This window comes from Leguminivora glycinivorella, chromosome 12, assembly GCF_023078275.1.
Source record: "Leguminivora glycinivorella isolate SPB_JAAS2020 chromosome 12, LegGlyc_1.1, whole genome shotgun sequence".
In the NCBI taxonomy this organism is placed as follows: Eukaryota; Metazoa; Arthropoda; class Insecta; order Lepidoptera; family Tortricidae; genus Leguminivora; species Leguminivora glycinivorella.
Window position 1 is genome coordinate 23,771,079 of NC_062982.1, and position 23,543 is coordinate 23,794,621.

The 23,543-nt window shown below is 40.6% G+C and overlaps 3 protein-coding genes across 10 annotated transcripts in view; 1 reads left to right on the forward strand and 2 right to left on the reverse strand.

Annotated features, from left to right (window-relative positions):
• Nucleotides 1–391: 391 nt before the first annotated feature.
• LOC125231578 (ornithine decarboxylase-like) lies at nucleotides 392–4,922 on the forward strand. Its single transcript, XM_048137037.1, has 5 exons — nucleotides 392–436; nucleotides 1,687–1,818; nucleotides 3,088–3,213; nucleotides 3,589–3,797; nucleotides 4,437–4,922. The coding sequence occupies exons 1-5, from the start codon at nucleotides 392–394 to the stop codon at nucleotides 4,585–4,587; spliced, it is 663 nt and encodes a 220-aa protein (XP_047992994.1). The 3' UTR covers nucleotides 4,588–4,922.
• A 136-nt stretch (nucleotides 4,923–5,058) lies between these two features.
• On the reverse strand, nucleotides 5,059–19,644 carry LOC125232165 (serine/threonine-protein kinase ICK). 3 transcript variants are annotated; one of them, XM_048137794.1, is made up of 10 exons: nucleotides 19,368–19,644; nucleotides 18,475–18,641; nucleotides 17,675–17,836; nucleotides 10,945–11,127; nucleotides 10,420–10,536; nucleotides 9,350–9,564; nucleotides 8,938–9,000; nucleotides 8,628–8,750; nucleotides 7,560–7,786; nucleotides 5,059–7,153 (listed from the first exon to the last, which is right to left on the reverse strand). In XM_048137794.1, exons 2-10 carry the CDS (start codon nucleotides 18,628–18,630, stop codon nucleotides 7,092–7,094), a joined length of 1,308 nt encoding a protein of 435 aa, XP_047993751.1. In that variant the 5' UTR covers nucleotides 18,631–18,641; nucleotides 19,368–19,644; the 3' UTR covers nucleotides 5,059–7,091. The 3 variants fall into 3 exon arrangements, with proteins under 3 accessions (XP_047993751.1, XP_047993752.1, XP_047993753.1); XM_048137795.1 differs by having other exon boundaries at nucleotides 7,572–7,786; nucleotides 18,475–19,644; XM_048137796.1 differs by lacking the exon at nucleotides 7,560–7,786 and having other exon boundaries at nucleotides 18,475–19,644.
• A 394-nt stretch (nucleotides 19,645–20,038) lies between these two features.
• LOC125232183 (protein N-terminal asparagine amidohydrolase) overlaps nucleotides 20,039–23,543 on the reverse strand; it is a 179,084-nt gene continuing 175,579 nt past the window's right edge. For all 6 annotated transcript variants that reach the window (XM_048137816.1, XM_048137814.1, XM_048137815.1 and 3 more), the window contains one exon: nucleotides 20,039–22,763. In XM_048137816.1, the coding sequence (XP_047993773.1) occupies nucleotides 22,638–22,763 (126 nt within the window). In that variant the 3' untranslated portion in view covers nucleotides 20,039–22,637. The remainder of the gene's footprint in view (nucleotides 22,764–23,543) is intronic.

Here is a 23,543-nt window from a genome sequence, read left to right on the forward strand (position 1 = left end):
GCAATATTTGCAGGTCAGAACGAAGTAATAAAATGTACAGAGAAGGTTAAACATGAATAAAAGCGCGAGCGGAGCGAGCGCGAAATTCTTTTCATTGTCAAAACGCCGCTCCTGGCGGTTTGACCCTAGTGTAAATTCGCCACTGGCATGGACCCCAAAAATATAGTACTTTTGCGTACTATATATGCTTCATATAGAATATAGTACGCTGGGCCAAAATATAGTACAGTACTATATTATATAGTACGGTTGGCAACCCTAGTTGCGCTATAAATTTGGAAAAAATAGACATATTCACGTTGACCTATTTTTGTTCTGTTTTTATGTTTAAGTCTCCGTAACATTAAAACTACTATGATTACATGCATGATTTATTCGAAATCCCTAAAGTATGACGATTAATTTGATACCCACCACTCCATACTTCACACTACAAGTGTGTTTTTTACCATCCCATACTTTAACCAACGTTTTCTCAATTGTCGGTTACGCTTTTGCAAACTTGAAGAATTTAAAAAAAATAACTATAGCACCTAGAGACATGATTTTTTCACCAAAAGATAGCTTATGTTCCATAGTAGGTATTAGGAACTAGTCGCACAATAGACGATTATTCGATAGAGAGAACTCGTAAGTAGACAGCACGCAAGCAAGTAGGGGGGATCGCAGCTGCGATCGAAACTAGTCGGTAATAAATCTTATTGATTTTCATTTTAAGCGAATAATTGATTATCGATGGATAAAAGTAGTCACAATGTGATTTCGGTCGAATGAGGAGGTAATATATTAATTTTTGCCAAGAGTGGCACTGAAGCTTTAGTAGTTTCATGTGCTCTGCCTACCCCTTTATGCGATACAGGCGTGATTGTAATATGTATGTATGTATGTATGTATAATATTGATTTAAAAGGGACGACACTGCGATGTTGCCATTTTTCAATTTCTTCTTTTTTACCATAGAGGAATAAGTAAGGGAAGTTGTAACTCCATACGTCAGTAAATGCAAGTTATTTATAGTGACATCTAGCGTCAATCACGCGTCAACTAGAGTAAATTATCAGTACTGCTACTTGTCAATAGATGTCGCGACGAACAAAAAACCTAATGCTCAACAATTTTTAGCTAATATTACAATAATATTAATCAGTACTCTGTTTTCAATTCCTTCTGCTTGTAATATAAGTTGTAAACTGTTTTAATATTAAATTTTTGGCAGACGCTACACTGTTGACACCTAGTGTCGAGTAGTGGTATCGATAATTTACGCTATTTGATGCGTGATTGACGCTAGATGTCACTACAAATAACTTGCATTTACTGAATTACAACTCTTCCGGCTTCATCATCAGACCTTGAAACCTTATCGTAGTCAAAGTTCATTACAAGACTTTTCTAAGAAACCCAAAAACTGCTATGATACGATGTTCCATCATGTAGTTCCAGTTCATATCTTCCGGCTCCATCATCAGATCAGTTCAACAGTACCATATTATTGTATTGTCATCAGAACTACATACAGCTGCCAATTTTCATTACGCTACGATCCTTGGAAGATGGTTAAATTAGCCTCCTTAGATTCCATTACATAGTTAGTTACATACACGACGACCTAATAAAAGCGTGTTAAAAAACGTATTTATTCACTAAAACATTGTAAATATAAAATAGTATCCTAACAATTTCTAGGTGTCCCAGGTGATAAATGAAGCCCTGGAGACTCACTTCCCGGATCGCAGCGTCCGCGTCATCGCGGAACCGGGCCGCTACCTTGCGGCAGCTGCGTATTCGCTCGCCGTCATGATTTACGCCAAGAGGGAGGTACATGGAACTTTCTTTTGATTGCCACAGTCGTGTATATGTCGCAGGGAAATGGCCAAAACAGAGATTTCATCAAATCACTAAGGGATATGATCAAATCACGCAGGATGTCAAAATGGCGAATCCATTTTATCATTTCTCTAGAAAATTTCAGTCATTTGACTAAATCCCTTACTCTGTTCAGTGAAATCACAAAATCGACCAACAGACACGCCACGTTTTGTCATTTCACTAGATTTGTTTAGGGATTTGATAAAATCCCTGAACCACGTCAGTAAGTTGACGAAACGAGCTTATAAAGTCAACTAGTTCTATCATTTCACTAAACAAGTTCAGTGAAAACACAAAATGTTTTAATAAATATGAAAATAATTTAAAATTAAACATTTTTAGATTTGTTTCTTCACTTATTCTATTTTTTTCGTATTTATAGAAAACCAAAAACTTTTAGAAACGGATTCAATTTTACCATTTCACTAATCTAGTTAAGGATTCAATCAAATCAAGTGACAATGGCAAGAGTCTAATAAATCTAATTGGATATATTAGATTCTTGGTTTTGTCATTTCACGAAACCAGTTCAGACATTTGATCAAATCACCAGTTGAGACTTTATCATTTCCCTAAATTTGTTTAGGGAAATGTTAAAACTAGTTGACTTTTTGAGTTCGTTTCGTCAACTCACTGTCGTGGTTCAGGGATTTTATCAAATCCCTAAACAAATCTAGTGAAATGACAAAACATGGCGTGTCTATTGGCCGATTTTGTGATATCACTAAACAGAGTCAGGGATTTAGTCAAATGACTGAAATTTTCTAGAGAAATGATGAAATGGATTCGCCATTTTAACATTCTGCGTGATTTGATCAAATCCCTTAGAGATTTGATTAAATCTCTGTTTTGGCCATTTCCCTGCGACATATAGACGACAACAAAATCGTGCAGTAGACCGTAGACGCCAGCGTCACATAAATACGACTAAATCTGTCTATATACAGTCCTACATAAGTGCTTTCGCACAAGGTTTAACTTTTGAGCGGTTGAAGTCTGAACGTCTGGGTCAATCATATTTTGTGTGGATTGTGATGGTCAAGAAGGCACGAAGGATACTTTGCCACCGAGTGTAACACAAAAATTTTCACCACACTAACACGAACAAAATACTAACTATGTATTTAAAAAACATCAAACTAAATAAAATTCATCAATTTATTCAATATGTGTGAACATTTATGAATAAGGGGATTAAGGAGTATGTTATTTTATCAGATCGTGACCAAAGACGCCAGTGGCGAGGAGGAGCCACACACCATGTACTTTATGAACAGCGGGATATACAGCTCCTTCTACAGCGTACCCAACCACAACCAGCGGGTTAAGCCCACCACTCTATACGTAAGAATAGTGGATAAACCCACGCCTGCGTTTCCAAAAGGGGTAGACAGATCACATGTGAATCTGCTCAAGTTTTAGTGACACTCTTAGCACGTAAGGGGTTACAGAGACAGGCTAGCCCTTCGCTTACGCCATCATTGAAAAACGATATCCCATACTTCTCAGTCGACTTCTATAGGTACGAAGTCTACGGGAGAAAAAGGGGTAGTAATAATACTCTTAACACAGGGGACTTTATTTACTTCATGACATGTTGTAAAACGCCACCCACAGAGGACACCCTGCCTCATGCACACCCTGCGTTCAATGTAAGTATAGCTTCTTCCTCCTATAGCGTACCAGACCACAAATGATTTAAACTATTTCTATATACAGCCGCACACAGAGAAGCCACTGCCCTGCTCGCTGTGGGGCCCGACGTGCGACAGCCGGGACTGCGTGATGCCCTCCAACCGCCTCCCCCCCTTGCCCGTCGGCTTCTGGCTGCTGTTCCGAGACATGGGAGCTTACATCATTCCTGTGGCCACTGACTTCAACGGGTTCCCGCTGCCTACCGTGCGGACATTAGTGGACCATCGTCTGTGGTGAGTCTACTGTACACTGCCCTCCTTGCTTCACCAGTGGGACTGCGACTACCGGGAGTGTGTGTAATACTAGTCTACCCATCACCCGTTTTCCTTCTTGTCTCCTGGGAGCTTACAATGGTGTATTGATGGATGGATGGGATGGCCCCGTGGTGACTGTGGTTTAGACATCCCTGCTTCACCACTTCCCAGCTAGAGAGTATCTCGAGGGTTATATCCATGCTACAGCAGGGTCTATGTGATTTTTTTTTTCCCTAGCCTATAATTGTGTCCCACTGCTGGGCAAATGCCTCCCCTTTCTTCCGCCACTCATCCCGATTTGCCGCCTGCTCCGGCCAGTCGCCGCAAAATGCGTCGAGGTCATCCCGCCATCTTTTCTTTGGCCTACGTGATATTAGTCTATGTGATATTAGTGCTATTTTCCATTTGCCTTCGCTCCTACCCGTTGGCTCATGGTTGCTGTTTTCCAACTTGTTATACCCCGAGCCAACTGTCATCATGCGGGTTTTAGTAGTCTGTTGCATTTCATTCGTAATTTGATGATCTGCCTGGCTCTGGCTAAACTCATTTAAAAATGTGATACTCTATGACAATGGTTCTATCTTGGTGTAGTGTCTCACAAGTAGATGTGCCTTCCAGGTCAGTGCTAAAAGGCTTATGGCCGCTGGTGGAGGCTCACAATCAGTGCGGGCCGCCCTTGGGGGCGCTCCCGCTTGTCGCGCGTGTGCGCGCTCAACGAAGACACACTCTACGATCCTTCCTGAAAACTTTTTTACTCTCTAAAGAGTAAATAGACTTTGTTATCCACGCGCAGCGCGCACTTACACAGATTGTTGTAGCCAATGCAAAAATTAAAACAAAAACCAGAAGTATTTTTAGAGGTATACTTTGGACATTCCATTTTCCATTTACAGGGTCCACTGGTAAAGCAAGGAGGGCAGTGTACAGTAGACTCACTACTGACATTCCACTTGTCAGTTACTAAACCGCATTAATGAAAAACTGCGCGGAATGTAAACTGAATCAATGTTGTAACAAGCGGTAACATCCGCTAATGATACTACAAGTATCAGTAGCGGAGTTTTATAGGAAAAGAAATCGATTCCGGCGGGACTCGAACTCGAACCCGCATCAGCCGCAGTCTATGCGGTCACCTATGGGTGACTAAACTTAATTTTTTGTAGACAGTCACTATTAAATTTATTTACTTATAGAACACAGAATATCTAAGGATGATTAGGTACTTAAGTAAAAAACTTACTTTCAACAAATATTTTATTAAATTTATCCTTAACCGTCTTCTCAGTCATTCTACAGAACTACGTAAATGGTATTACCTACACACCAATTTTGTGATAAGTACTTTTCCAACCCTTGTAATGCATTATTATTAAGACTAGTTCGTAAAGCCTTTTCCAGATAAGTAATAGGTAATAAGTATTAAGTACCTACATTTTGACATCAGATATTATTATATCAGAGCGATCAAGCTGCTCACAAGTGTCTGAAGTTCAGGCTCTGAAAGTCTGAACGAATGTGAGGCCTGGAAAAGAGTTATTTGGAATTAATAATACATCAACGTCACCAACAGAACACGTAGGTAGGTAAGAAAATATTATTTATAAAACAATATTTGACTTCCCAATCAAATTATCAGATCAGAATATTATATTCGGATAAATACTCAGGTATTCATAAAATGCATTTAAGGGTTAAAAGAAGCACTATCTACTCACTCGATTTTAAATACTTTTCTGTAAGTAACTAGGGTTGCGTATTCCTTATGTAAAGAAAAAACACACATTTATACACAGTTCTGACACTTCTGTCTCATATATGGAGGTCCGCCAGTTACCTTAATTATATTGCTACCTACTATCTGTTAAATCACAATTTTTATATATGTAATAAAATAAAAAAGGAAAGTTACCACTTCGGGCAATACAACTCGACTCAGTAATACCGATCTACCTCTACCAACTAAGCTACCGAGACTCGCTTTCAAACACTTTCACATTTTTTAAATTTAAAGTCCCCGATACGTTTTGTCACTGCTCCTCTCAACCCTTTAACTGCAGTAGACTGATAACAAGACATTCATAATCGAGCTAATTTCGCCGAGATTAGAAAAATAAGGCAAACTTCGTATAACTTCGTTCGGCGACGCACGAGCATCCTCAATAAATGAGCCTCAATGAAAAATTCTAAGCGATAAAAGTTTGCAAGAAATCCATCCGTATACATAGGATAAACGTGTCCTTTATTTTAGCCTCGAGCCCCCATGTCATAAATATATTACCTAATACATTATGTAGATTTATCCTACATAGATCCAACTTTTTGATAATAAGGAACGCTCAATCAATGTTCTAGGCTTATAATAAATTTAAAAGTGGAAAATTTGATTTACTGCCTTGGGTGAGTGGTCGAAAACTTAGCTGACTCAGGCTCAGGTGGCAATGCACTGGAATATCGATGCAGAGGCCGTGACTTGAAGTCACATTTATGGCAGTAATTTTTCACTTTTAAAGGACCATGGGCAAATTTGTATGGGCTCTGTCCCCACCCACCAACAGAAATGAAACATGTCTCATTTAATAGATCTTGGCAAACTGACGATTTTTTAGTATGACGAGAATCGCCCTATGTACGGGGTTTTCTTGGAAAACCGTGTTTTGTTTTTACATATTTTTTGCTCATCTCATTGAAAGTTACAAAGAGAAGGTTGAAAAAAATATTATGTTACTTACTAACAATAATACTTCACAAATATATATTTAGGACAGAATGAGTTGTTACATCCGTCTATAGGCTGCGGTGACTGTTTACCATCACGCAGCCCCGCATGCTTGTTTATCAATCAACTAGTATAATAAAAAAACAAAAACTTTCAATGAAATGAGCAAAGAATATGTAAAAACAAAACACGGTTTTCCAAGAAAACCCCATATATATGGCGATCCTCGTCATAGTAAAAAATCATCAGGTTGCTAAGATCTATTAAATGAGACATGTTTCATTTCTGTTGGTGGGTGGGGACATTTCTGCCCATGGTCCTTTATATGACCTAGAGAGAGCAGTGGTGGGCAAACTTTTTTCACTGGGGGATTTAAATCAAAAATGCATGTTTACTGCAGTGCTGGCCATATCATATCACACACTATTTTGAAGGACACAATCTTTTCGCGGGCCGGAAATGGCCCGCAGGCCGTAGGTATTTTGTCCACCACTGATCTAGAGTTTGTCTGAAGATGAGTCAGGCTCCACGTGTTAGACCGTGTAGGTGGGTGACTGTCAGCGCAGGTACTTCGCCGCCCAGTCGACGCGAGGCGCGCCGCTGCCCACCGTCGCTGTTTCTGCAATCACAGATGTTATACTTAGGTAATCCATATAGGAAATAAATACGGTTATTTGAGATGCGATGTATTAGCTACCAAATTTCTGCAAAGTCAAAGCTGAGATGAACGGGAGCATAGATATGACGCATACTCAGCGAGTGAAACTGAGACACATACCTAGTATATAGTGGCGCCGTAGTAGGCATTATTTCATACTGCACATAATACGTACTTTACACACGTATCTAACATTAAATATGAGACTGCATCGATAGCCTAACTCATAGCTCATAGTAGACGGAAGTGAGGTTTTTTTTGTCAGTTGCCATTTTGGCACCCCTCCTACGGTTCGGCGCCTAGAGCGGCCGCTCTATTTGCTGCACCCTAGATCCGGCCCCGGGCTCAGTACGTGATAAACGTTTACCGTGATGCTCACGCATGGCCAGCGGGTGGAACAGGGACGTGTCGATGCGGGCGCCGGCCACGTAGCGCGCGGCGCCGAGGTAGGCGGCGGCGGCGCCCAGCGCGCGCGGCGGCGGCGCGGGCGCGGGCGGCGGCGCCAGCACGCTGCGCCCGCGCACCGCCGCCAGCGCCGCCGTGTCGGCGCGGCGGAGCGACTCTTCGGCGCGCGTCTCGTGCACTACTGCGTCTCTGCATAATGTGCAAAAGACACATATTCATTGATGAAGTCAGGTGTTACTTTGCGAGAATTTATACTTTACGAGGAAACCTCAGGAAATGTTGACGGACCGAGGATCGTCATAATATATATAGGTACTGTACGAGTACCTATCACAAAATGCATTATTAAACGCCAATATAAAATCCGAGGAATATAATTTACACGGGAGAATGTAAGCATAGTGTGGCAGAGAGTGAAAAAAAAACCCGTACTAAAATTATAAATGGGCAAGCTGTGTTTGTGTTTGTCCGTCTTTCACTGCATAACGGAGCGACGAATTGACGTAATTTTTTAAGTGGAAATACCTGAAGGGATGGCGAGTGACATAGGGTGCCTACTTTTAACCTTTTTCTAAAAACCCCACTTCCCTAAAATGGGGAGTGGAAGTTTGTATGGAACATTCCACAATTTTCTAATTTAACGCGTACAAAGCCGCGAGTAAAAGCTAGTAATAGGTATATAGCCTGTCAACCAAATTTTGGCAGTAGCAATGTACATCACACTAAAGTATGGTATCCCTATGAAACGAACAAAAACCAGCAATGTACGTCGAACAGCCACATATATTTTTTTTCAAGGGGCTCGCTCCTTCCTTACGAATTAGATAATGTATTAAAAAGGGACGGATATGTGCTAGTTATTTCTCTTTTCGGTAGGGTGGAGATTTCCACAGATAAGATACAAATGACACGCGAATTTCCACCGATTTTCAAAACTAGTGTTGCTAGCCCGCGATTTTTCAAATTTGCCGCCTTTTTCTAGTGACAAGATTTGGTTGACGGTCTATATAATATAAATATGTGGCTATACCCCAATATATCCGCGAAATGATCCCGCGGCGGCGGCGCAGCCAACGCAGGCGCAGGCGCGAGAGCGACAGCGGCGGCGGCAGCGGGAGCGGGCGAGGGCTCCATCTCCACACGCACACTACTTCTGCAAATACAGCAAAGTAGATAATAAAGGGTTAAAAGAAACGTAACACACACAGAACTAAGTTACGTTTCACATAAAATTAATACCTTCGTTGCAGCAATTAATTTAACCCAAAAATCGTAATTAACCATATATAAGGTCTTTCCACCTGGTACCAAAACGAACGTGTTAATGTTGAATTAGTTACCTTCTTGCGCGAGACAGTGGCGGTGGCACGCCGAGTTCAGTTCCTACCGCGAAATATGGAAACCTGTAAACATCAAGATCTGGTTAAATCCACACTTAATCATTGGCTCTTTATACGAATTTACTTAGCCTATTTTATGTCCCACTGCTGAGCAAACAGCAACCACCTCTCCTTTCGTCGATCACTCATCACACTCACTAGTCGCTACAAATGATGACTCCCTCTCTATAAAACCAGTTATCTCTGTTTTAGTCTGCCTCCATCCCGACTATTGGCGATGTCCAGTCAGTAACCAAATTTGGCCCACGGATCTGGATGCATTTGGCAGACATGTCTTGCCCTAATTCCACTTGAGCTTTTACTAATTAAAAAGATTAATCTAGTGTAGAGTGAACCTGCAGCCAATACATACCGTAGCGCCTGCTGCGCCGTGGGCCGCTCGCGGGGCGGGTAGCGCAGCAGCGCGGACAGCAGCGCCAGCGCGGGCGGCGCGGCGCCCGGCACGACCCGCGACAGCGGCACGGGCGACGTCTGCGGGAAGCGGAAGCGGAGCGCCTCCGCTAGCGCCAGCCCTTCTGGCCACGACGCGCGCGTCGGAGCTCCCAGAACTCCGGCGATTTTGTACAACTGGAATCGATGTGGTATTTGTGATGTAGGTATAGAAATGTTAATTTTAGTCCAGAAAGCAAACACTCCACGTGCTGCTTTGAGCATTAAAAGTCTATTTAAATGAAAAACTTCGATTAAAACGTTTCGAAAATTAACATTTACTTAACCTAGTAGGCACCTAGTAGTAACCTAGTAGGCGGGAAGTATTGGGATGACGGGTCAACAATTCGAGTGTTGCTGCAGAGCTTGCAGACGCAGACACCACCCGCCATCTTCATCTTCTTTTATCCCTGATCATGATGCATAAAACTGCCACAACAGTTGCAGTTGCTGACAAAAATCAAAATGGTAAGATTCACGGTTTAATGAAACTAAACGTTTAATAGTTATTTGTTATACAAGGGGGCAAAGTTGTATTTTAACGCCGAGTGTGAAATTGAAAAACGAGCAAGTGAAAGGATTCTATAGTTGAACCACGAGCGAAGCGAGTGGTTCGAGAATAGAATCCTGAACTTGCGAGTTTTTTAACACACGAGAAGTAAAATACATTTGCACCCGAGTGTAACACAAAACTTTTCCCCTCACTATAGCGAGGAAACTACAACGCAAAAAATGCGTTTATCACTGCTTCCAGTAGTTCCACAGGTGGTAAATCATCTTTATTATTAGATTCACCTACTTTTATCAATTTTAAAGCAGTTAATTTGACTTTATTCAAGGTCAAATTACTTTACCCACTAGTGGATAAAATGCGTTTTTACCCGCTGGTATTAAAGGACAAAACACGTGTTTCCGAGCTAGTGAGGGGAAAAACTCTTAGGAGGCAGGGCTATCAACACCGTTGTCAACTTCTTGGCCTGACTGTAATCGTACCTGGTCAATCTCGGAGGCTCCGGGGAAGAGCGGGCGCGCCGTGTGCAGCTCGGCCGCGATGCAGCCCACGGCCCACAGGTCCACCGGCGCGCCGTACGCCGGGTCGCGTAGCAGCACCTTAGCAAGTGAATGGGGGTTAAAATTACACAGTTCTCAATAGGTCATCGAATCAGCGTCAGCCCTAGCAATCAGTAGAGCGAAATGGAGTTGGCGCCTGTGGTTATCTACCGTTTTTTTACCCAAAGTCGGAAATAAGGCTGTTTTTTACATTTTGGCGCCCCTCGTATGGTTTGGCGCCTAGAGCGGCCGCACCACTAGATCCGGCCCTGCATCGAATCATGTAATTCCACAATCACTCTATTAAGACTTTGATTTGGTTGAGGAGGATCAGTTGTGAGAGGAGGATGGGAGGACGTCTTGGTTGACTGCGGCAATCGTCATCGAATATAGAGACAGCGAAAGCGCAAAATATACCGGAATACATCTTAGGCGCTGACTGACAAAGGAAATGTAATGATATCTCACCTCAGGCGCTCGGTACCAGCGTGTGGAAACATACTGCGTGTAAGGCGGTCGGGAGCGCACTTCACGAGCTAGCCCCAAGTCTGCAATCTTCACCAGCTCTGGGCCGCTGCAGAGCAGGTTCTCAGGCTTGAGGTCGCGGTGGAAGAAGCCGTGGCGATGCATGTGCGCTAGGCCACGGAGGACCTGCATGCGAAGGTAAAGAAAGGGTCAATATTTTCGCTGGGCAGCCACAGACAACAATCAATGTTTGAACAATTGACGACCGGTCTGGCGCAGTCGGTAGTGACCCTGCCTGCTACGCCGCGGTTCCGGGTCCGAATCCCGGTAAGGGCATTTATTTGTGTGATGATGATATTTGTTCCTGATCCTGAGCCCTGGATGTTTTCTATGTATATAAGTATTTAAATATTATATATATCGTTGTCTGAGTACCCACAACACAAGTCTTCTTGAGCTTACCGTGGGCCTCAGTCAATCTGTGTAAGAATGTCCTATAATAATATATATTTTTTTTTAATTCAAACCTACATAATCAAATATTAATTGCAAGAAAACTTAGTGCGTTTTCACATTATCCGATCCAATATCTAATGTCGGAAGAAATTCAAATTATCTGATCGGATAATGTGAAAACGCAGTTAGTCGAATAGGCACCGCCAAGGAAAGTACATGTATTGATCTGGATCGGCCCATATGTAACGTAGTATATTTTCTTGGTCGTAATTAATATTTTTTTATAAATCTAAAATCGAAATTTCTTTAATTTTATTTTGTTTCAAATCCTGTCTTAGTGCAAAAATACTTGCATCCACGCATGTATGCACTTTTCTGCATAATCTGTGCACGGGTTGCCAGATAGCTAAAAATAACGCATAGTATGAGATTTTTAATTTATTACTCCAGTACATTTTGATAAATTAAATTAATATAATTATATAGAAATAATGCAGAAAATTATCTTAAATACATAACAAAATACTATTATCTTAATACTCTAAATAAGAGGCCTGTCTGGAGTGACAATCTTGCTATGTACATCATAGTAAATCTTTCATGACTCTGATGGAGTCTCAAATAAATATAATATATTAATTCGATATATTATGTCTTCCTGGGTTTGTCACCCTATGTCCTTGATTGCTCCATATGCAAATAGGTTAATGATCTTGGGTGGTCCATTTCCTTTTTGACCCTTTTGGGTGCACACGCACTTTCTCCACAAGACCATACCGCATGGTGGTCAAAACGGTGGAAGCAGAAGGCCTGCAATAATCCTCAGAGTGAGTAAGTATCTGAATTGTTCTGATCAACTCCATAATGGCGTGAAACGTTATGGGTTTGTTCCTAACCATGTGCTTGGTTATTCACAGGGATGATCTGTCTTCTGCTGTGGGATTGGGAGCGCTCCGCTAGGAAATTTCTTTGACCTTCAGCGGTGAGCTAATAAATCAGATTGTCTTCTATTTTGTCATGCTGGTCTTGAGAGCATTAGACTAATGTATTTTTATGTCGCTTTCAGGAGCCGGGATATTAAATTATATTTATAGATATATATATATTATTAACTCTGGAAATCCTTGTGACCGGCGCAAGTTCTGAGTCCTGTTTGCTGGAAGACGGCCTGCCTCTGCCGCATTTGTCTCGGTGTCCACGTGGCACGCGTTCCGGGTTGAAAAGTCTCCGCAGTGCAGCCAACATTCCCCGGGAGGTCCCGTGCCACCTTCCACAGCATTCCCGAAGGTTCACCATCTTAGAGGTCGGTCCAATTTATCCTTCTAATGGTCAGGGCAACTGCGTCAGCTGAAATTTAGTTAGATTAAATTCATAGAGTCAGTAATTTAGAGCAAGCAAATATTTTTGAGAACTGGTACCTAGGTATTTTAGTAGTATAATTTCTAGTTAAAAATTAAGATAACTTGTGTGAAAATTTACTTAGAACCCTTTTAAGCGACCTAGCTTCCCGCTGAGCTCTGTACATTTCATTGGTGTCGAACAAGAGAATTATAGGTCAGTTTTCACACGGTTAGCGCAGTAAGTAACTAAATTAAGAACCAACTGAACAAACACATTTTGGCAAGAATTTTCTTTATAAATAAATGTTATAAAATATACAAAATCTTAAATTATTTATCTCCACCATATACTTCCCTTAGCAAGCTTATTTCGACACCGTTTTTTATTATTTTCAGTTTTAGTATTTTTTTCTATTATTATCACTTGTGTCCTTAATTTTGTACAGCCGGAGCTTTAAGTTTATTTAACAATAAGGCACCCTGTGATAATTGGCGCCCAACGTGGGGCGAGATTTAAAAGCTTGGGGATATTGTTCAGAAGCGTACGTACACGAGAAGTACGCTTCTAGAATTTTTTTTATGACTCACCTTTTGAAGCTGCTTGCTCCTAACTATGAAAACCGTGCAGATTAAGAAGTGCATTTTTTGATTTCCCCATTTTTCATTATTTGAAAGGAGAAAGGTTGTGACGTAATCAATCGAGGTCAAGTGTCATATTGAAAGACATTTTAAGTAGGTATTAATTGGGAGTCATTTTTTGATTTGGTCGCCTTGAAGCTTTCATTATAGGACGCAATAGCCTCGAGCCTAAAGGGCTTGTCACTTGTAAGCAAAAGTTTACCAGGGTTGACAACTGCTATCACCTAGCTCTCGTAACATAACATATGCGGTTGAAATCGTTAGTAGTGTTAAATATTCGGTAAATATTTAATTCACGAATTTTGTTCGGAACGTGACGAACAGGAAAGCTGCTTCGTTACTATGTTTGCATTGTGTGATGTATGTTAGGTATTATGAATGCGTGAAGTATGTTAGGCGCGATCGATACTGTGCTCAGTCTTAAATCGAATTGGGCTGTAGGTACTTATAGTTTGGTTAAGAGTTTGGAAGAGTTATCCTTGGACGCACGATCCCTCGTCTTGTACCTGTCGTCGTGCCGCCAAGGACGACAAACCACTCACCAGCTACTGTGCCTCTCAACCTCAAGGTCAGAGCCGTCTTTAATATGACCAAATAGCAACATTTGTTGCAAAAAAATTTGTCAGGTACTACCATACCGGACAAACACAGAAATAGTACGTTTTTTTTTGTTTTTTGTTAGCGTATCTTGTAGGTAACGCGTCGTTAGGCTAAATACCTAACGTTTTAGTTTAGGTACTATTTCGCATGTTGCCACGCCTTGTTTTGTTTACGGTATACCATGTTTTGTGGGTGTTGTGCAACATGATTTTGGATGTTTCGTTTCCTCCGACAAGTTAGTCGGGGACACGCTTTTGGAATATTTAGGAGTTTCAACTAAGAGGGACTGAAACTTAGATTTTGACGATTTTGTTTTGTTTTGAACTTCAGGTTCTTTGGATTTCGGAGTCGGCCCATAGTTTATGGACTAGACATTTTCATTTTGCCCGGACAAGAAGAGTATATTTTGAGGAATGCTGATCAGCGGTCCTGGCGTTGGATATTGGCTTTCTTAGCACAAGGTGCTACATCGCGTTGTGCTGAGAACGCCAACGGTTCGTTCACTGGTTGTTAGGTATTACGGAGGTTTTTTCTATGTGTTGCGCGGTTGGCCTCATAGTTTTTTTTTACCTGCCGTTATTGATTACGTGGGTTCGAGATTTTTTTAATTTTGAGTTTTGTGGATATGGCCTTTCAGGCAAGTTGTTGAAAATGGTAGAATTGTTCAAAAGTTAGGAAGCTTTGATGGGTTTGTGTAGACATTTTTTTTTGAAATGAAATCTCGAAGCCTCGTTTTGTTTTCCCTTTTTCATTGTCCTTCTGGGATACTATTTCTTTTAGTATTATAGTTTAGTTTTCTTGCCTTAGGGTTGTTTGTTGCCTTGGTTCCTCACAGTTCAATGTGATGAAAGCCGCTGGGGACAGCGGGCGGTTCACCTACGTTGAACCTTTAAATCGGGGAGGGAGGTATTGTAACGTAGTATATTTTCTTGGTCGTAATTAATATTTTTTTATAAATCTAAAATCGAAATTTCTTTAATTTTATTTTGTTTCAAATCCTGTCTTAGTGCAAAAATACTTGCATCCACGCATGTATGCACTTTTCTGCATAATCTGTGCACGGGTTGCCAGATAGCTAAAAATAACGCGTAGTATGAGATTTTTAATTGTTACTCCAGTACATTTTGATAAATTAAATTAATATAATTATATAGAAATAATGCAGAAAATTATCTTAAATACATAACAAAATACTATTATCTTAATACTCTAAATAAGAGGCCTGTCTGGAGTGACAATCTTGCTATGTACATCATAGTAAATCTTTCATGACTCTGATGGAGTCTCAAATAAATATAATATATTAATTCGATATATTATGTCTTCCTGGGTTTGTCACCCTATGTCCTTGATTGCTCCATATGCAAATAGGTTAATGATCTTGGGTGGTCCATTTCCTTTTTTGACCCTTTTGGGTGCACACGCACTTTCTCCACAAGACCATACCGCATGGTGGTCAAAACGGTGGAAGCAGAAGGCCTGCAATAATCCTCAGAGTGAGTAAGTATCTGAATTGTTCTGATCAACTCCATAATGGCGTGAAACGTTATGGGTTTGTTCCTAACCATGTGCTTGGTTATTCACAGGGATGATCTGTCTTCTGCTGTGGGATTGGGAGCGCTCCGCTAGGAAATTTCTTTGACCTTCAGCGGTGAGCTAATAAATCAGATTGTCTTCTATTTTGTCATGCTGGTCTTGAGAGCATTAGACTAATGTATTTTTATGTCGCTTTCAGGAGCCGGGATATTAAATTATATTTATAGATATATATATTATTAACTCTGGAAATCCTTGTGACCGGCGCAAGTTCTGAGTCCTGTTTGCTGGAAGACGGCCTGCCTCTGCCGCATTTGTCTCGGTGTCCACGTGGCACGCGTTCCGGGTTGAAAAGTCTCCGCAGTGCAGCCAACATTCCCCGGGAGGTCCCGTGCCACCTTCCACAGCATTCCCGAAGGTTCACCATCTTAGAGGTCGGTCCAATTTATCCTTCTAATGGTCAGGGCAACTGCGTCAGCTGAAATTTAGTTAGATTAAATTCATAGAGTCAGTAATTTAGAGCAAGCAAATATTTTTGAGAACTGGTACCTAGGTATTTTAGTAGTATAAATTTCTAGTTAAAAATTAAGATAACTTGTGTGAAAATTTACTTAGAACCCTTTTAAGCGACCTAGCTTCCCGCTGAGCTCTGTACATTTCATTGGTGTCGAACAAGAGAATTATAGGTCAGTTTTCACACGGTTAGCGCAGTAAGTAACTAAATTAAGAACCAACTGAACAAACACATTTTGGCAAGAATTTTCTTTATAAATAAATGTTATAAAATATACAAAATCTTAAATTATTTATCTCCACCATATACTTCCCCTAGCAAGCTTATTTCGACACCGGTTTTTATTATTTTCAGTTTTAGTATTTTTTCTATTATTATCACTTGTGTCCTTAATTTTGTACAGCCGGAGCTTTAAGTTTATTTAACAATAAGGCACCCTGTGATACGTTAGTACTTGTTACCAAAGCTGGGCACCGTTAATCAAATAGTTAACTTCGATAATCGCTAATCCGTTACTATAAAAGTTAACTTCGTTAATCGTTAAAGCGATACATTTCAACAAATTTAACGGAAGTTAAAGTTAATCGATAATCCGTTAATCGTGATAAAAAAATAATTTTACTGTAGTGTGCGTAAGTTTGTATGTTACTGTAAAGGCCCGAAGTTCGCCAAAATCTCTTAAAAGATCCCAGCTGCCAATTGGTAAAAGCGAAATGTTAATAAAATATTGTTCTCTGTGGACTTACACCGACGTTGGTTCGGTAAATCCTAGGTTTTAAATTGGTGACCTGTAGATATTGGGTCATTCATGCGGTCGTAGTCATGGTGCGTAGGTTCCTCGGATTGAGACACCTCTAATCGAAGTTGTGATCCACGGTAACTTGCTAGATAGCGCGGCCCGCCGAACCCTGGCTTGATGCGTCGGTAGCGCGATTTGTGTACGCCTTGATGATTTACATTCTATTTCCCAGTTAGTGATGAGTGCAGTAGGACTAATAAACTTTAGCAGGTCTCCAATAAGTGATCCAAAAGGCACACAGAACTTAATTTAGATAGAAGAAACAAATTCATATATTTGTATAGGGGCCGAGCGTGTCAAATTTTGTACTGAAGTTGATTCTTGCCTGTAATTTTAAATATGTCTCAGGCTCTTGATTGTTCATAATTTTTGTGTTGTTGCAATTGAATATCACGTAACGAGGCATTTTTAATGTTTTGGTTGACTTCAACTTACAAAAATTGACGCCCGAAAGCTGCAAGCTGCGAGTAAAGACGGACAACTCAGTGGATTTCACTGAGTTCATTTGACACGCTAAGTAGATACGTTTGCTTGATCTATGGTATATATGACATCTGTGAAAAAGCACCAATTGCTCTGTACTCTGTAGACTGTGAATTTACGGGAAAATCCTAGGTTTCGCCGTACTCCGGCCTTTTACAGTAGCGGTCAGAACAAGTTTTACTCGGCACGCGCGGAACTGGATTAACAATTAACGGACTCGAAAAAATTTAACGGAAGTTAACGAATCCGTTAACATTTTTTAAAGTTAACTTAAAAGTTAATCCGTTAACCAAAATGTTAACTTCGTTAATTAACGATTAACGGATTAACGAGTTAATGCCCAGCTATGCAGTTGTTACTACTGACCTGAAGGAGTACATTCCGCAGCGCGGGCTCCCGCGGCGGTTGCTCGCGAAGCAGCTGGTACAGGTTGCCCCGCAGGTGCTCGAACACGAAGTACAGCGTGTCGTCTTCGCGGATCACTTCGCGAAGCTTCACGATGTTGGCGTGTGACAGCTTCTTCAGTGCCTGGAATCAATAGTTATTAAAATATTCTATGCGGGTTATTCAAATTCTCCAGTTAAATTAGTCGAAAAGAGCTCGACATGTTTCGGTAAATTTTCGAGTATATTTTTCAAGAATAACAACTTAACTACCCTACCTACCTACCTACTTTTACTTATTGAGCACGCGCCATGTACTGTTACAGCTAGAACAAAGCTATACCAACTGCGTAACTTTGCTTTTGCCAAATGTCTAATTTCACACAACATTCACTGAGTACGTCATTTGCAGAGAACCCGTCTACACTGGCCACCAAAGTAACGTGGGACTCGAAACCACATCCTTGGATTGACGATCCAATGTTTTCCTCTCAACATGTTATGTTAATTGTATGTTCATTCTCTACCAACCTACAAACAACACAACTTGACCTCCCGTAGTGCCATCGCCTCCTCCCAGTAGTACTTGCGCTTCATGCGCTTGATGGCGACGTACTCGCAGCAGCTGCAGCAGTGTGCATGCTCTGCCACACACACACACACACACACACACGCACACGCACACGCACACGCACACGCACACGCACACGCACACGCACACGCACACACACACACACACACACACACACACACACACACACACACACACACACACACACGCACCTTGACCTCCCGGAGAGCCATCGCCTCCTCCCAGGAGTAGTACTTGCGCTTCATGCGCTTGATGGCGACGTACTCGCCCGAGTCCCGCCGCCGCGCCAGCGCCACGTTCCCGTACGTGCCGTCCCCGAGCTGCTGCAGCACCACGTACCGGTTCATCCTTTACCAACCTACAAATAACAGAATAATTATGTAGTCTGCCCTCTTAGGCCCACTTGCACCAACCACTTAACTCAGGGTTAGTGGGCTATCATCTGTCAAATTCCATATAAAATGGTGGGTTAACCCTCCATTTTCGTTCGTGCAAGTGGCCCTTAAACCCTACCTACAAAACGACAGACAAACTGCGTAGCGATAACTATTATAGGACATTCTTACACAGATTGACTGAGTCCCAGTAAGCTCACGAAGGATTGTGTTGCACTATTGACGATGAGGATCAAAAACCGCAAGTGTGAGGTCTCCAAACTTTGTTTCGAATCATCATCATCAAATCAGCCCTTTATCGCCCACTGCTGAGCATAGGCCTCTCTTTTTCTTGCGGTCCTGAGCTAGAGCTAGTCTAATTCAGTTGTGACCCGTGATTGGTGCATCTATAAGAGTAGGTAAGGGTGTAAGGGGAGTGGATGAGATAGTCCCTCTCCCTACAGAAGGGAAAGATTGTCAGGAATCCTTAATTTACCCTAGAGGTACTTACGTATGTGTTTTGCAAGGCCTAGTCCGCGATAACATGAAGTTCCTTCGATTTTCTTTGATACATTGTACTTATATTGCCCGTTTATAGTGTAAGAGCAAAATTCTATTGTAGCAACAAATTAGTCAAATTTCCGGGCCGAACAAGGACGCCTAAATTATTAGGCAAGGTCTCAAGGTCTATTAAAAATAACTGTACTCACCTCACTCGTCGTTCATTCCCGCCCCTTTCAACTCCTTACTATCTTCTTGTCATGGCTCTCTGTTTCACAGAATTTAATGTTGGTAAATAATTACAATAACAACTGCTAAGGGATAGAAAAACTTGCAATTCCATGAAATACTTCGACGACTTCGTTTTTACGTTTCCTCCCAATTTTGTAGGACTAAGAACATTTAAACTATAGAATTAGAATATTCTTCTATAATACCTGTGTGAAATACTAAAATAAATAGTTAAACTTTAGGAAGACACTCAAAATAAACTTTGATCTAATTTCGACACGTCACAACGAACAATATTGAGTTTACTTTATTTGTGTCATCCATAATACTCCGTAACCATGGCAACGACCAACATACGGAAGTTTCACCTTCGATGTAACTAGAGGGCGCTATCAATATGACGGTTATGTTTCAGCAAGGACGATTATAATGGTCCTTGGTTTCAGTATGTTTTCACATTATCCGATATCCTTTGCCATCCTTTCTACATCCGATATCGGATCGGATAATGTGAAATTCTCCAAGGGAAGTAATAATGATCAGCCGTACTCCAGGAACTTTTCGCACATAGATTAAACGACACCCTTGGGAGCCTGATTAACATAAAACAGTATTTTTTTAAATAACTAATAAAATAAAAGACACGGCAAACTTTTGAACTTTCAATATATTCATTATAATTCACAAAACAATAACTATCAACGACATTAACTAAGTTACAACTAATTGTTCACTATTATTTACAAGATTCATCTTCTTTGTCTGGGGCCAATTTTCCATATGTCAATATGCCAAAGTGATGACATTTTGTTGGGCCTTAGGCACTGGTCCCACCAAAAGCATGAGCTAGCGGCGATAGAATTGAACAAAAAATAATTGCTCACGTGTACGTGTGTGCGTGTGTGTAAACAAAGAGACGCATCAGCTATAAATCGCTCGCTCTCTCTTTTATTTACACCGGAGCGACTATATTTTGTTCATGTCTATTGCGTATAGCTCATGGCTTACGCGCTTTTGGTGTGACCAGTGCCTTAGGGTGATCGTACCCAAGCAAAAACTAGTACCTACCTATCTACTACTGGCAACTAAAAATACAACAGTGAATGTATATTATAATAAACGCATTACAAAAACATCTGACAGAAACATACTCTTATACAATTTCAGAGTCGCTCGAAAGTAACAATGAAAGTAAATAATTATAAAGACATTTTTAGATCACTTAATAATATAAAAAAAAAACAAAGTTTAGCTTGACCAGAAATATATGATTATTGTCAAGAGGGCGCTGTTATTCTGATGTATGGGGTGACAGTTCAGTTTAGTATGAAGAAAATAGTTTTAATGAAATTCCGCAAGATGGCGCGTAGTCATATATTTCTGGTCGGGCTATGCCTAAAGTCAAACCAAGTTAACTTTACAGCGATTTTGATAGGACATTTGTACGTTTTATATTATATGTCACATGTAATCTGATACAAGTTTGACATTTAAAATAATTCTTGCACAATTTGTGATATCAAAATAATTGTAAATTTAGATTAGTCTGAATCTAGTAGCGCAAATATTATCGCAAATGGAGCCAACCCAATACTAATGCCACTGTATTAAAGCACCTACCTAATATAAAAAGCTTGCAGTCATGGTAAGCCAAAATATACAAAATAATAGTTAACTTAACAAAATAGTATATAAAATTAATGTCACATTATTTACAGACAAACACAATGATATTTTAACATACTGTTCTGTTATATGTACTTATAAACCAGGACTTGGAACCGGTATCTAAATAACTGTTAATACCGTTTCAAACACGTTATATTATGTTGTTGCTTAAAACCGGTTAACTGATTGAATGTGAAAAATGTTGTTGTCTCTCCTTACCGGTTAACAGGGGGAAAAATAACAACCCCCTCGTTCCATCTCGCTTCAATGTTTTAATCGGTTCATTTATTTCCACAAAAACAAGGCGAACAATTTTGTCTTTGGGTATTTTACCGTTATTTAACTCGGAACCAAAGCGAAATTCTTTTCGTTCCCCGTTAAATCACCCCAATCACACACAATCGGTACCTGTACTATTATATATTCTGTGGTTAAATAGATGAAACCGATTTAAAAGCTATACCGCATCCCATCTCAAGCCCTAGTTTAAACTGTTAAAAAAATAGGTCAAGGAACAGATGACGATCATTATGAGATCCCGTTCCATGTTGATTGTCACCTGCCTGTACGATGAATTTAACCAATCTGCATTATGTAACATCTATTCCATAATATAAACATCACTCAATAATCATTATCATATACTAATAGTTTATTTATCACAAAATATTATAGTGTGCCATATTCCGCACAATTGTCATAGGTTCTACTCGTATATAATTCATAAGTAATATGACTACAAATATTACTGGGCGACATTCGGTCATATTTTAATATCAATTATGCTTCGTTTAAAAATTCTTAATGATACTGCACATTTTTTTATAACTAACTACTTTGTTCGGGTTCAGACATCGACTAACTACATTGTCATTTATGGGTAGTTTATAATTATAACAATAACTTAAGTATATTCTTTTGTTTTATAAAAATACCTACTATGTGCGTGTTATTACATAAACAATTATTACTGTAAAAAATAATTGGTTTAAATATGACTAATTTTTCTGCAGTCAGAAAACTAGGTACAGCTGGTATCAATTATTAAAACAGTTTGTGCGATTATAATATTACCAGCCATTTTGAAACCGTTAATTTTTTTTTACTGAAACATCATCATCATTTATGCCATTTAGCCAAAATCTGAGTAGGAATAGTTTACGAAAAAGCCCGTCTCTTCTTCTTGATACCGATATAATTTGCCTGGCTTTACAAAATTAAATTACCGCTTACGTTTTAGTGCGGTTCGGTTTATTATGTGGGCGATTTTCAACAAACACCACAATTTAAAACCGGTTAGGACGGTACCGGGCCCATCAGCTCCACAATTGGTGTACAGTTGCCTCCATAGCTCATACCTTAAAGTCGACCAGCTTTTGTAACCACAAGCTTACGCCATAACAGTGCTAGTGGTTGTTTTTAAACACCGCGCGGTCAGATGGATAGTGAACCGGTTAGAACCGAACTCGAACCGGTTATAAACCGCAATTAAAACCGGACTAAGGGTCCAATGTGATCATGGCGATAGTCATGCTAGTAGTTGTGTTCAACCATCGCGCAGTAAATGAATGTTGAACCGGTTAGAACCGGACCGGCGCCCAGCAGCCGCTCTGCTCGTCGCGGCGGTAGTAGTGCGGGCGGTTGTCCGCGAACACGGTCACGGCCGGGAACGGGTGCTGCTGGATGAACTTCAGGGTGGCACGGATCTGGAACGTTGCAATAACACTATTATAAAACCGATATTTCGATTTAAATAAACACTAAATTCGCCAAAGGCCAAATACCCATTACCCAAAGGTTGTCTGGAACTGGAAGAGATCGCTCTTAAGTTGTTACCTCTGTTTAATTGTTTTTGTTTCTTGTGCATTACTTGTAAACTATGTGAGGTGTGCAATAAAGAGCAATTAGGCACAAACTGATATCTTAACATAACAGTTATTTAACCGGTTACCGAAAAACAGTTCGTTCCTGCCGATGACCGAAACGGTTTAAAAAAATAAAACGGTTTCCGAGTGCCATTCTATTTTATTCCTGCCCAAAACGACAACTTAAAGGCGGAATCACATTATTAAAATTCGATGCGACGTGTTAACACGTTGTACGCTACGTACCTACATACATTATACGATTATGTGTAAAAATACAAAAAAATGTTTCGTCTCAACATAGTAACGACGTTAGCGAAGATCCGGGTTCGATTCCCAGCTCAGCCACCAGTGGACTTGTTCGCTTTTTATTTTTCTTGTTCGACCATGTCCGCCGTATGCATTCACAGAGGTGTGCTAAAGTAGGCACAGTGTGGCGAGGATCTAGCCGGCCCAGGCGGAGATGGCGGGACCTGCGTGTCTCAGCGACGGGCCGGAGATAGCTCATAACCAGGACGAGTGGAAATCGAAGGGGAAGGCCTTTGCCCAGCAGTGGGACACAATATAGGCACAGTATAAGGACGACTCAGTAGTTAATCTCCGGCAGCGGCGACGCGATCG